Here is a 14,032-nt window from a genome sequence, read left to right as displayed (position 1 = left end):
ACCAAAATAGATTACTATAAAGTAAAATCATCTTCTAATCAAATTCTTGCATGTGATGCCTTTCATTCAATTTGGTTAGACTTCCGAATAAAATAAATTTCATTCCATGACACCTTTTAGGTATGATTTGATTAGATCAAGGAGTCATTATCAGTTCCAATTGCAAAGCATTTTTCTCACATCCCATAAATCACTCTGTTATTGTTCTAAAATATATATTTTAATATTACCTGATTATTTTCTTCCAGGTGAAAAACCTTATGTATGTACCTGGGCGGGATGCGGGTGGAGGTTTGCCAGGTCAGATGAATTGACGAGACATCATCGCAAGCATACTGGCCTGAAACCATTTGCCTGCAGGCTGTGCCAGAGGAGGTTTAGTAGATCCGACCATTTGTCTCTTCATATGCGAAGACATTGAAATTTTATTAGAGCAAAGTACAAATATTGAATTAGATTGAAAAATACTAACTAACGGGGAAATTCCAAAAATGGAAAAGTTTTAATTAGTATCAAAACAGGGCGGTTGATTTTTTTTATTTCAAATATAATAAGTTTTTGTTAACGTTTTCAAGAACAGTAAATGACTTTAATATAATAGTTCATTTCAGAGCAAAAGAAGACAACAGATTATTTAACTGCAAACCTGAAAATTCAATTGAAGCCATCTAATAAGGAGAACCTCAGGTTACTCTTCTGGGATTTTGATGAACTTTGCATGGTGATAAGGTTGATAGTCAACAGAACAGATTTAAAAATTATTGTTATTGAGAGAATGGATTAATTATAAAAAATAATCAAAGTTTTGTAAAATAGAATAAATGAATTTATATGTCTCGGTAGCTCAATCGGTTCAACCGCTTGCTTGTACTTGTTGCTCTCGGATTCATAGATAAGAGAGTTAAGGGGCACAACTAGTGTAACCGCCTTAAAAAAGGTGGTTTTTGGGAATTTATATTAAGAAAACTACTTTATCAATCATTTTCAAAATTTTAGGAATATATTTATACACGTTTTAAGAATACATAGTAGTAAATTTTTGAAGAAAATAATTAAATTTTTTAAGCTATCGTCGATCTCCAACGACGTCACAAAAAAAGGCCTTTCACTGCTGCAGTGATTCCGGCCTTCTACGTGGATGAAATTTAAAAAAAAAAAATCTCGTTAAACTAGATCATATTGTCTGTAAAATGAACTACGGTAAAGAAAAAAATAAAAAATGACAAAATGACGGCGTTTTTTTTTAAAAAAAGTTGAATTTTACCCAAAATTTTGGTCGTTTTTGGACTGCCAAAATTCGATTTTTGATCCGATCAAAAAATCGATAGTTCATTTTACGGAGAACTATATATTGAACATGTAAAAAAATTTGATAGTGATCGGATCATTTGTTTTTGAGTAATCGTCGCTGCAGCAAATTCGGAAAATGCAGTTTCGAGAAAAACGCGTTTAAAGATAAAATGATCGTTATACTATATAGTATATACTATATATATTCTCTTCAAATAGCTGTGACTCAAAACTATTTAAGATATCGATTTAAAATTTTGGTATGTTATCTTTAAAGGTATAATCTATCGAAATATGGAAAATTTGAAAATTCGATTTTTTGAAAATTTCACACTAGTTTGTTTCCCATGATCATCAAACGAAGTTTCATCAAAATCCCAGGAGATTAAACCTCAGTTTCTCCTTACTTAGTTGCCTATCTGATAGTTAGTGTTGTTTCAATCTACTTTTTGGATGCTAAAACTAAGACGCATTTATAAAATTTAAATGCAGGTGTTTTATTTGTATGATCAATTCAGATTTAAATCCATGCTTGTGATAAAATTGTCGCTAATCATCCCACCTGTCGTAAATCAATCAAATCAACCGATTTATCGGTCGAGATAATTTTATCGTTAGCCTGAAGACTAATTGATACATTTATATAAAACCGCTTTTTATAAATTTTTCATATGCCAGTATTTTTATAACCTGCAAGTGTGTCTTGTCAACTTCAAATATTTCGTTAACCTTGGCATAAACATTCAAGTTTATGAATGCGTTTTAATGATTTTACATTATTACTCTCACCATTAGAGGCATTACAGTTCTTGTATGGAATACAATTGTAAATTGTTTAAGTACAAGCACAAATCACTCATTCAGATCACAACATAATCAATGAAGTATTTTTAAATAACAATTTTTTATTTCATTTAGGCAAATTATTAAATTTTGTTTTGATCTAGATTTGTGATAGAAATAACTTCGGCTTTTACATGAGATGATAAAATGATTTGTAACTCAAAGCATACGTTGTTTTTCTGAATTATTTTCCTGGTGAAAAATCGATAGTATGTCTAGAGTCGATAGTATGTCTAGAGTTAACGATTGTTTTATTACCTTCTTTTAAGGTCGACATAAATTTAGAAATTTATTTCCGATATAGATCTCACGAAGGAAAAACTTTTAAATTAATTTTATAGGGCATGTAGAATAAACTATATATAATAAATATATATTATAGAAGTGCTGAAAGGCCAGTTAACGTCTTCCATTTAAATAATATGTGCATAAATGCACTAATTACGTAGAGAAAATACATTCATCGAGGTGGCTGCAGAAAATTTTTGGGCACACATATATTATTTCTTGAAATTATTATAGGAAACTTGTAGAAACATATTTGTTTTTTACTTCTGTTTTATTACTTCGGATCATCACTAATTTTTATTCTCGACATATTTTGAATAAAACGATTGAATATTTAAGTACTTTTTCTATCTTATACAAAATTTCTTGTAAAATCACCTGATTAACTTTTCTTAAGATATAGGGTGCACTAGGTAGGGTTGTGCTTCTTTTTTCTACCAGCAATAATTTTATTCATTTACCAGTTAGCTGAGAGAAAAGTAAATTGACCACATGGAAATATTGCCCTTAATGCGATTTGTCAAAAAATTAAATAAAAAAATAAAAAAGTAGATAATAAATAAAGATTAGACAAAAAGGGCGAGTGTCACAACCGTCCACACCCACAGGACTAAAACTAAAAACTAGTTATAAATACTAAATTGGTTTATTACGATTTTTATTAACACAACACAACATAATTTGGACATAAAAGGTACTATCTAAAATTTTTGAAGTAAAACTTTTTTAGAATAAATTTTGACATTGTAATAATATTGCAATGTGTATATAACGTTTTATTACAATATAATCATTTTGTTGTGAAAATCGTTTTCTACTCATCGAGACCTTTTGAACGATACCCCATATGCCATACAACATACTATGTAAAATTTTTGAAGTAAAAGTTCTTTAGACTCCTCTGATACATATTTGTAAAAAGTGTACATTTTGTGGTCACAAATTACATAAAAAACTTTTACACCTCCAGAATTAAGAAAACAGCAATAAATTTTGACATTCTAATATTTTTTGTAATGTGTATATAACGTTTTTATTACAATATAATCATTTTGTTGTGAAAATTTACTCACAGAGACCTTTTAAACGAAAGTTATGTAAAATTTTTGAAGTAAAACTTCTTTAGACTCTTAAGCTACAAATTTGTAAAAAGTGTATATTTTGTGGACAAATCACCACCTGGTTGAATTAACACCTCAATTATTAAAAAAAATCTTTTGAATATTACATAACAATACATTTTTTTAAAAAAAATATTTGACTTTGCTTACTCTGATTATTTTGCCAACTACAACCATTTATTTATTTACATTCTATACTATCTTTTTTATATCATATACAAGTCTATATATAAATATATATCCTATATAATATAATACTTCTTAATTTTTTTTTCTTCAATTTCTTTCGATTATTTTCTTGAATTTGACTTCTAATACATCTCAGCTATTCTAATTCGGTAATTTCTTATCTTACTCCTAATTTTTATTCAAATTCTACTTAACAAATCCAATTCTATTTAATTTCAAATTAACTATATTTTTTTCGTGAATTCTAAGTCAATCACAAGATTCGATCCGAAGATCCCTGTCGTGTGACTCGAACACTATGCTCGCCACATAACAAAACATATTTTTTGAGCAAAATAACAGAAAAAAAGTGATCTATATATATTTCCAATAATAGTTATTGTAAGAATTCGAACAAAAACATGTTAGAGATCATGTTAATGTATGTCACTGACTCAATGCAATAACGGAAACTTGTTCGAACAAACATGCTTTTAATTTCTCCCATTGGACTCTATCTCAAAATCAGTATAATCATATTTTTTCTATACATCTTTAGGGGGCGTTCATTAATCACGTGAGGTTTTTAGGGGGAGGGGGGTCTGACAAAAAATTGCGAAATATCACGTGGGGGAGGGAGGGGTATAGTAAGATATTACGTGTATTTATTTTTTAACTGACCTTTGGAAAAAAAATTAAACAATTTCAAAAACAATTAAAAAAAGTTACAGTTTTATCACGTAACTGAAAATACACGTGATGTTTGGTGGGGGAGGGTGGGTAATTTTGAATATCATCATGGATCACCAAGGGGGAGGGGGGGTTCCAAAAGTCTTTAAAAACTCGCTCACGTGATCAATGGACGCCCCCTTAACTTATCTTCATTATTCTTTCTTCTTCTTTTCTATCTTCTCATTTCTTCTTCTAAACACTTCTTACTTCTTCTACTATACTTCTCATTTCACCTTCTGAACTCTTCTTACTTCAATTTATTTTAATTCTAATTCTCTAATTTTTATACATTCTGATTATTTTACATACATATTTTTTATTACAAATTCTGTTATAATTTCAAATTAACTACTTAATATTTTACAATTTCTTGCCGGAGATTCGAACTCAGAACCTCCAGCGTGTGAATTGGGAATGCTATTCTGTGAGCTAATACCGCCACAAAATAAAAGTTAAAAATATAGTTAATTAATATAAATATAGTTAATTTTTATAAATTTGCCAGTAAACAGTAACACGTTGAATAAATATTATTGATACAACAAGATTGAAAATTGAAAAATTTACGAGGAAAACAATGAATATAAATAAAATTGTATATAAGCGATATAGAAATTTGACATCTACTTGCAGAAGTAATCTCATATTCAAATGCAGATAAATATGAATTTCAACATTTTTATTAATATTAACATTATCATCTTGGTATTAAGTTCTTAAATCAAATAATACTTTTTATTACATTTACATTATTTTTTATTACATTTTATTAAAGTTTTCATATAATTTCCAATGTGTGCTCAGAAATTTACCCCCAGCTCCTCTACTATGATATATATGTAAATCTATACGAAACTTATAATGTATGTATGAATGTATACATTATAATGCGTTATGTTAATTATCTAAATAGTTAATGGTGGCAAGTGCAATATTTTAGTGTGGTTACCTAACATGGTTTATTTTATATGTATTTTAATTTATCGTTTCAATAGTATAATATAATGATTGCCAGTATATGTATATAAGGTTTCACGTTGAGGGTATAGTGAAAATAATAATTGTAAAAATCTTAATCACCATTTTCTTTAAAGTAATTAAAATTATTTTGATATATGGATTAACGGGTTATACTTTTCAATATCCTATTTGATATCATGCCTTTGTGATTCATTTATGGTCTTAGCATAAGCAGTATAAGAAATTCAGAAAAAATAATATACTATCTGCGGTAAAAGAACAATATCACACTTGATTTTACCATACAACATAATTGCTTCAATAATTTAGTCTATAATTTTCATAATTTTGTACGATGTATTAGTTACTTTTTGGCAATTATAATTTCTAAAGTACGTTTTTCTTACTAATAATTTAATAAACATTATTTTTTATGTTCAAATCTTAGGTAAATTAATTCGTAAAATCTAGTTCATATGAGCACTCCTTCAACCTAAGATCAACTTGCTAAATATTCCATATCCAATGGCAAACAAATAAATTTTTGACACATGAAACAAAATTCTAAATCATTTTTTTAATAAGTAAAAATATTTTTTTGTATTGTTAAATAATTTAGTAAAGTAAACCAAAATGCGATATGCATAAGTTAAAAAAAAGTGCAATTTTGTACTTATTGCGTTATTTATTAAACTGAATTGTATAATTTCATCTACCAAACATATACTGTTGACTGTATCTTATATTATTTTAATTTTTGGCACATCTCAGCTGCTTTTCGGCAATAATAATGCAGACATTACATTTTTCTTGTATGTTATATTCTAATATTATCTTGGCTCATAATTTAAGCTAAAATCAAATTTCTAGTGAATTGACATTTCTAGCAGATAGTTCAAATGTTTTCAATGTCAAATAATGATAAGTGTTTTTTTTGTAATTTTTGCAATTTATTTCCACAATATTACTATAGTTTTATCGTTCATTAAATTTTAAACATTTCCTTTGACAAACTCTAAAAAGAATTATCAAAATCCGAATGACCGTTTAGGAGAAGTATCAAATCATACATTCGTAAAGAAAAATTTTATATATAAGATTATATTAATTGAGATTTCTGTGTCATCAATTAACGTTTGCAGATTTTGGGTGGTTTTGTGTTTTAGATTAATATATAAAATTATATTCTTCAGTACTAATTCTGATGAGATTTTTTACATTTATTCATTTAAAACTATGCCTTCAGTTCTCACGATATTAGAAATTCTCTTTAAATATGATACCTTTGTTAATAATATATTCGTTATAATAATTGTTAGTAGTTGTATTGCCAAAATCACTAAAACTTTGAATAATTTATATTCTATCAAGTCATAAATCAATTCATATTTAAAGAGAATAATCACCGAAACACAATTATATAGTTAATGTATGAATATTAATATATAAAGCCAGTTATATGGGGCCAGTAATAAAAATATAATATATAAACACATAATATAATAATTATTATCATATACACAATATGAATTCTTTATATAGAGAATATTGAAAATAAATTTATATTTAATATATAGAAAAATCCATGTTTTGGTTTTATTTTTTGTGATTTATTCTTTTTATAGAAGGCCAGGAACATTTTATATCAAGGAAAAATAATCATTTGGATGGGATATTGCTTTCAACGCCTTTTAGGTAAGTAATATTGCACATGGTAAAAAATATATAATTAAAAACAAAACAAAAATTAACAGGCATTTATCTTATATTAGCAAGGAAAACTAAAGCCCGGTGCACACGACGCCAGTATTTCTTTATACAGGATTTCTGTCAAGTTTTCTGGTAAGGTGAGCAAGAATTTTGCGCCAGATTTTCACTTATTTTATTATTAATAGTAATTTCGTGCATTTTTAAATAGATTATTCAAATATACTGTGAATTTCACAATTCATATTTTATATGCCTAAAATGCACAAATGCTTATAAGTGTACAAACAGAGCATTGTATGAAATGTAAACAATAAATATATATGTATCGTATCCGATTAAGATGAATTCATAAGTTGATTTAATCTCATATTGCTAAGAATTAAATGTAGTAATGATAATAGAATGCTGCAATTTAACTTAACAATTATTGACTTTTAAAATAAGTATCTTATAATAATTAATAAGTATCGGATAATTCATCCATCGCCGAATAGGACATGCTCTATTCCTAAAATACGGCAGGAATTTTCGAGAACAGAAGTTTTTTTTTTATCTTATTTTTTATTTATTTATAATTAGCAATCAGAATACAAATTCTATAAGCTAATGATAAACGCTATAAAGTAATTAAAATAAACAAATAATAAAGATACAAAAATAAAGATTATAAATAAATACAAAAATATGATTATAAGCAAATTAGGAAAAAATAAGTACGTTAGGATTGCCTCCATTGAGTTAATCCTAAGTGAAGAAAGTCAGGCAGAGATTACATGATCAGGTCGGCAGGCCATTTTCTTTTGAGTCTTTGGTTTGTATTTTCTTTTACAAGTGGTTTTAATAATTTATTAGTATGTGTTGCGATTTTGTTAAGATGCGTGCAGACTTTATCCTTGGTGACGTCTTTAATATATGGTATTTTTAGGTCCTGGTGTATCATATGATTACTTACAAACCATGGAGCGTCGACTAGAGTTCTGAGAACTTAATTTTGCATTCTCTGCATCTTGGCTATATGTGATTTGCTAGCGCATCCCCACAGCTCTATACCGTAGGTCCACACCGGTTTCAGCATTGCATTGTAGATTAAAACTTACTATACAGTGAAAGTTTTGTCTTTAAGGACAGAAGTTGTCGTGAAATCAGTTTCCGACTTTACTAGGCAACGGTTATAGACAGAAAATATGTTAAGGATGCTGCCGTTGTGAATAGAAGGTTTAAACGTGAAATCTGGCTGGCAAGATCGTAAATTATGATTTATCTTTTATCATATCGTTGCTAGGTAACAAACTGTCCTGCATCCACTAATCAAGAAATCTGGCGCCGTGTGCACCGGGCTTAAGTTAAGTTTACCAATTTTTTAATTAGGCTTTCATACGTTTTGTATTCCTGTTTGATTCTTCCTTAGTCTCTGCAGGATTTCTTTCAAAACCGCACTTATTTTTTTTTTCTTTAATAATTGGATAGATGCCTAAAAAAATTGTTATGTTTATATTTTCACTTTTGTTTCATACATATGTTTCCTGTGTCATTGAATTCGACAAAAACAGATGTGAGATCGTCAGTTTCTCATGACAGATTAAACGTCTTAATTATTATTCGTGTTAGCCTAATTAAATCTTCAAACTGATATTCAAATGATATGGTAAATAATTATTTTTCGATTGCAAAAACTGTTACACTAATTAATCTTCAAGGACGCAAGGTGCAATTTGTGACGTTGGCGTCAAACCTGAGGGCAAAAGTGGCATTGGCAACGAAACTGGCAACTTTCTACATTTAGGAAAGGAACAGTCAAGCAACTCTTACCTGTAAACTTGGTGGTATGTAAAAATTATAATTTACTAAAACTTAATCGTATTTCAATTACATGTGTAAAATCGTACAGGTCTTGTGATATTGTTTATAATTTATTTTTTACCGTCTTATTAGTACCTCGGCTGAACATAAAATTAGCTATATTTTATTTTTAGTTAAATATAACTAATTAGTTAAGTAAGCAAACATTTACAATTGCAAGGTTGTCATAAACATAAATAATTAAAAAGTAAGTTTTTTATAATATTTCTGATTAAATTTTTGGGAAGGCAGATCCAACGGTTTCGGAGACCCAATAAAAAAAGTAAAAAAAGAAAATACCGTTTGACGAGCAAAAATGATCATTAGGCATATGCACATCAAATTATCAGATATTTTATAGAGATTTTAATTTTTTAATTTAAGTCGTCAATCGAAGTTACAATTTTGGAGATTAGACGTTTTATAGTCAGATTTGTCTATTCTATTAATGTAACTAGTTGAAAGTGGCATTAAGCCTTAAGGCAAGTTGCATGAACCTTCCCGAAATGTATAAAAATTGACTTAATCAATTGAAATTGAAATTTAGATTTAACTGTTTATTTCAAATATAAAGTTATCGCTTTTAATTAAATCTAAACATTGCGATTTCGAGTAAAAATATCTCAAACACATTTAAATTAACTGTAATTATATTAATTATATTGCACAGACACGCACTTGTATGCCCTAAAATTATAGTTTATTATTTCAAATTTTAATGAATTGATAATGCTTGACTCATCACATCACAGAGCAACTTTTGACACAAATTTTTACTATAATATTTTCTCAAACTTTGATGAGTTTTTAACATTAAACTATTTTTTGTAGGACAGTAATATTTTAGTATGATCTGGGACGAAAAATTTCTCAAATTTCTGCGATTTACAAAGAAACGGCTTGGCTGATCGTCGCGCAAAATTGATAAACGCTAGCCGTCTTCGAGATACATCGAATGGCTTTTAAATTTTTGAAATCCGTCCAGCCGTTATTGAAAAAATCTGTTCACACACAACATTCTTTTTTCGAATTTGGTCTCATTTGATTATTATACCAATGTCTGCTGGACCGATTTCAAAAATTTAAAAGCCATTCGATGTATCTCGATGAGGACTATCGTTTGTCAGTTTTGTGCGACGATCTGCCGAGCCGTTTCTTTGTAATTTGGAAACAAGTGTTAAACATTTTGTCCACATTTAAGCTCATACTACTGAATCGATTTTAAAAAATCAATAACTGTTGTCAATCAAATCTACCGAGCCATTTTCTTGTAATTAACTGTTGAAAAAAAAATTAAGCCGATTTTTATGGAACTTTTTTTGGCGATATATCATGGCCTTATAGAACTTACTGAAATATTACTGCCTTATGATTCAGAATAGCTTGAAACGTCGAGAAAACATAAATTTAGCGAATTGGATTTTTTGATGAAAACATAAACTTCTCCTTCGGGAAGTTAAAAATCAAAAAATATTTTATTTAAATATCGAAAATAGTTTCAATTTTAATTCTAGCTAAAATACTTGAAATTAATAATTTTAACTTTTCAATGCAGTTTATATAAATTACTTTATTTACTTTTTATGTAAACTTATATAAACTCTATTCTCCAATTTATGAGCTCTTATATTTTGTCTATAAAATACGAATAATAAAAGTTACAGTATTTATAATAATGTATTTCAACATATTTAATATTCTTTTAATATTTTATTACAGTACGAGAAGTACAGGTAATTTGCCTTAAAACACGAAGAAGTAAAAGAATTCTCTAATGTTTATTGCCCAAAACTAAATCGAAAAATGGTTCTGATCATATTTTTAGGTAGATTTTATAAAAGAGAAGAAACAAACGAATATTGACATTTTTTTTAGAAATAAGGTGCCTATTTGGACCACTTGTGGCATTCAAATTTATTTCAGATGATCATAAGGTATTGAGCGAATAAATTTGCTATGAAAAAATGTATTTCGCATAACAAACTTGCTCCCGGTATGAATTTTGTATGGCGTTATACGAGGCACCCACTGTATTTAGCTTCATATATAAATTGTTAATTCAAAACGGCTACTTGGTTTAGCAGTAAACGCTTAGTTTGAATTTATGCACTTATAAATCACGATATTTCACGTTAATTTTGCGGCGCATTCAGCATCTTAGTTTAAATCAGGTTGCACAATAAAATCTCTATGGCTATCAATTTAAGTACAAAACTGAATTTATTACTTGTTTATTAAGCTTTTAATGGTTGTTGTTAGATCTGACTATAAATAACCCGACTCGATTTAATTAACTATTTGCTACATTTGCTCAATAAACTGTTGAAGCGGTTGCTCGTTTTAAAATAAAAACGGTTTTTATCGCATTTTGCCACCTGAAATATCTGCATCGAATTGAAAATCTTCTTAAATGGTAATAAATTCTGAAAGAAGGGCGATTACTCAATCGCCCGTGGGAAACGATATAAAATGGGTGCTGTGCATCCAATAATGATTATGTAATAACATTGCTACATTGACTATTACATTTAATCATAATCCATAGTTACAAATAAATCGGCTATATAACATTTAAAAATATTTTTTTTATACTATTTCAACATTTTGAAGGAGCAGTTTATTTTCGTCACACGCCAACAAGTCCCAGTTCGGTTCCAACCTCAACCAAGCTTGATTTCAAGCAGTATTATAAATTTTTGTTCTAGATTACAGATTTTGTGGAAGCCAACACTATTAGATATACATATCTAATATACAGCACATAGTAATAGCAAAAAAAAGGATATATCCTTTTTGGATATGTCATTTTGTCACATATTTGGTTATAACCATTTCTTACAATTGGTTACCTTCATTGTTCATAATTAATGCCTTTTATGTTAAATCACATCATCAAATTTGAATATAGATACAATTATATTGATATATATATATTGATATATTTATATATATATATATATATATATATACATATATACATTTATATGTATATATGTATTTATATAAATTATAAATATATGTATATACTTCGGTTGTGCGATCATAGTATGTATGCACAAACTATTTTAACAGTGAAAGGTGACTACAAAAGTCGTTTGAAACAGCTTTACAGTAAGGTATTGGTAATTCCCACCTAATATTTAATTAATATAATTATCTATTTCTAATTTATTTGTTTTTTTTTAATTTATGTTTAAGAAATAACGTGAATTATCATAATTGTGAAACTATCTCTGTTAATCTGATAAAGCATTTAAAACTATTTAAAAAGATCTATCTATATATTTTATAATAAATATATTTTATACCATTGTATTAAAAATATTAATTGAATTTAGTCAATTTTTAGTAATGATTTTAAGCAATTAGCTGTTCAAGAAGAAAATAAAAATATTAGTAGAAGTGATTTAGAAGAAGAGCAAAAACATCGACTTAAACCAATAAAAAATCAGATTTCAGGGAAATCTAATCATATAAATGGGATATTGCTTTCAACGCCTTTTAGGTAAGTAATATTGCACATGGTGAAAAATATATTATAACCAAAAATTAACAAGCATTTATCTAATATTAGCAAGGAAAACTAAAGCCCGTGCACGCGACGCCAGTATTTCTTTATACAAGATTTCTGTCAAGTTTTATGGTAAGGCGAGCAAGAATTTTGCGCCAGATTTTCGCTTATTTTATGATAAATAATAATTTCGGGCATTTTTAAATAGATTATTATGAATATACTGTGAATTTCACAATTCATATTTTATATACCTAAAATGCACCAATGCTTATAAGTGTACAAACAGAGCATTGTTTGAAATGTAAACAATAACTATTGGGGCGCATGGCATCGTGGCTTAAGGCAAATTGCTGGAACTTCCCGTACCAATTTTTTTTTTAAATATTAACATTTTTGAAGAAAAATTACTCTGAAAAAATTAGATTTTTGAGAAACTACAAAATTTTGACAAAAATTTACTTTTTTTTGAAAAAAAAGACTTTTTGAAGAAAAATTTATTTTGAAATATTTTTGAAATTCTGAATATTTTATACCGTTGTATTAAAAATATTAATAGAATTTAGTCAAATTTTAGTAATGATTTTAAGCAATTAGCTATTCAAGAAGAAAATAAAAATATTAGTAGAAGTGATTTAGAAGAAGAGCAAAAACAACGATACATTAATAACCAATAAAAATTCAGATTTGGCAACTTTTCAAATTGTGTCGATAATATTTATTTATTTCTGAAATATAAACTTTAGTTTAAGTTATATTTTAATGAAGGCTATTTAATATAAAGTAATTGTTATTCTTATCTTAGAAGAAAATAAAATTGTTAGTATTGATTTAGCAAAAACAATAATCGACTTCACTAATAAGAGTTTATATTTGGCAACGTTTTAAATTGTGGCGATAATTTATGATTTATTATTCATATTTATGATGCATTAATATGGTTAGTTTATTAACTAAACGAGAATATTATAGTTTTACAAAAAGTGGTTGAATTATAAAAGGTAATTCTATTTATATATCTAAGTCTATTTATGCACTATATTTAATACAATTATATATTATAAATTTATTTCTAAATTTCAATTGTTATTGTTTATGCCGATTATTTACACGTATAGGGATATGCAACTTGCCTTAAGGCAAAATTTGACTGACACTTAGTTTAATTAAATCAATAATAATTTAACTAATTAAATATTCAATTAAACTACCTGGTCGCTCGTGTTCACTGAACCATTTCTAAAATGTTAAAAGCAACTCTTCAGGCGTAAATGTTATGTGGTTTATGTAGCTTGTGCACAGTATATAATTAATATAACTTTTATTGGGAATAACAAATTATTTATTTGTATAATTAAATAAACATAGTAAGTGTTAATGCAATTTTTCTATGTTCTACATTTACTGTTCACATTAAATTAATCAAATTTGCCTTTAATTTATTTCATCCTTAAATTTTAACTATTATTGTTATTCATAAATAATGGTTTTCAAGTAAAACATTCTTCGTAGTTTTTGTGGACCACGCTTAATATTTCATAATATGCAAGAAAATACACGGATGATATTA

The 14,032-nt window shown here is 27.4% G+C and overlaps 1 protein-coding gene across 1 annotated transcript in view; it reads left to right on the top strand.

Annotated features, from left to right (window-relative positions):
• LOC113383582 (hypoxia up-regulated protein 1-like) overlaps nt 1–13,139 on the top strand; it is a 17,934-nt gene extending 4,795 nt beyond the window's left edge. The window contains exons 6-7 of the mRNA XM_026621836.1: nt 12,301–12,456; nt 13,040–13,139. Coding sequence (XP_026477621.1) covers nt 12,301–12,456; nt 13,040–13,139 — 256 coding nt within the window. The remainder of the gene's footprint in view (nt 1–12,300; nt 12,457–13,039) is intronic.
• Nucleotides 13,140–14,032: the final 893 nt, after the last annotated feature.

The sequence above is a fragment of the Ctenocephalides felis genome, unplaced genomic scaffold (genome assembly GCF_003426905.1).
Source record: "Ctenocephalides felis isolate EL2017-DRISC unplaced genomic scaffold, ASM342690v1 CF-g0.4_SCAFFOLD_03570, whole genome shotgun sequence".
Classification (NCBI taxonomy): domain Eukaryota; kingdom Metazoa; phylum Arthropoda; class Insecta; order Siphonaptera; family Pulicidae; genus Ctenocephalides; species Ctenocephalides felis.
This window is presented reverse-complemented; position numbering and strand designations above follow the sequence as displayed.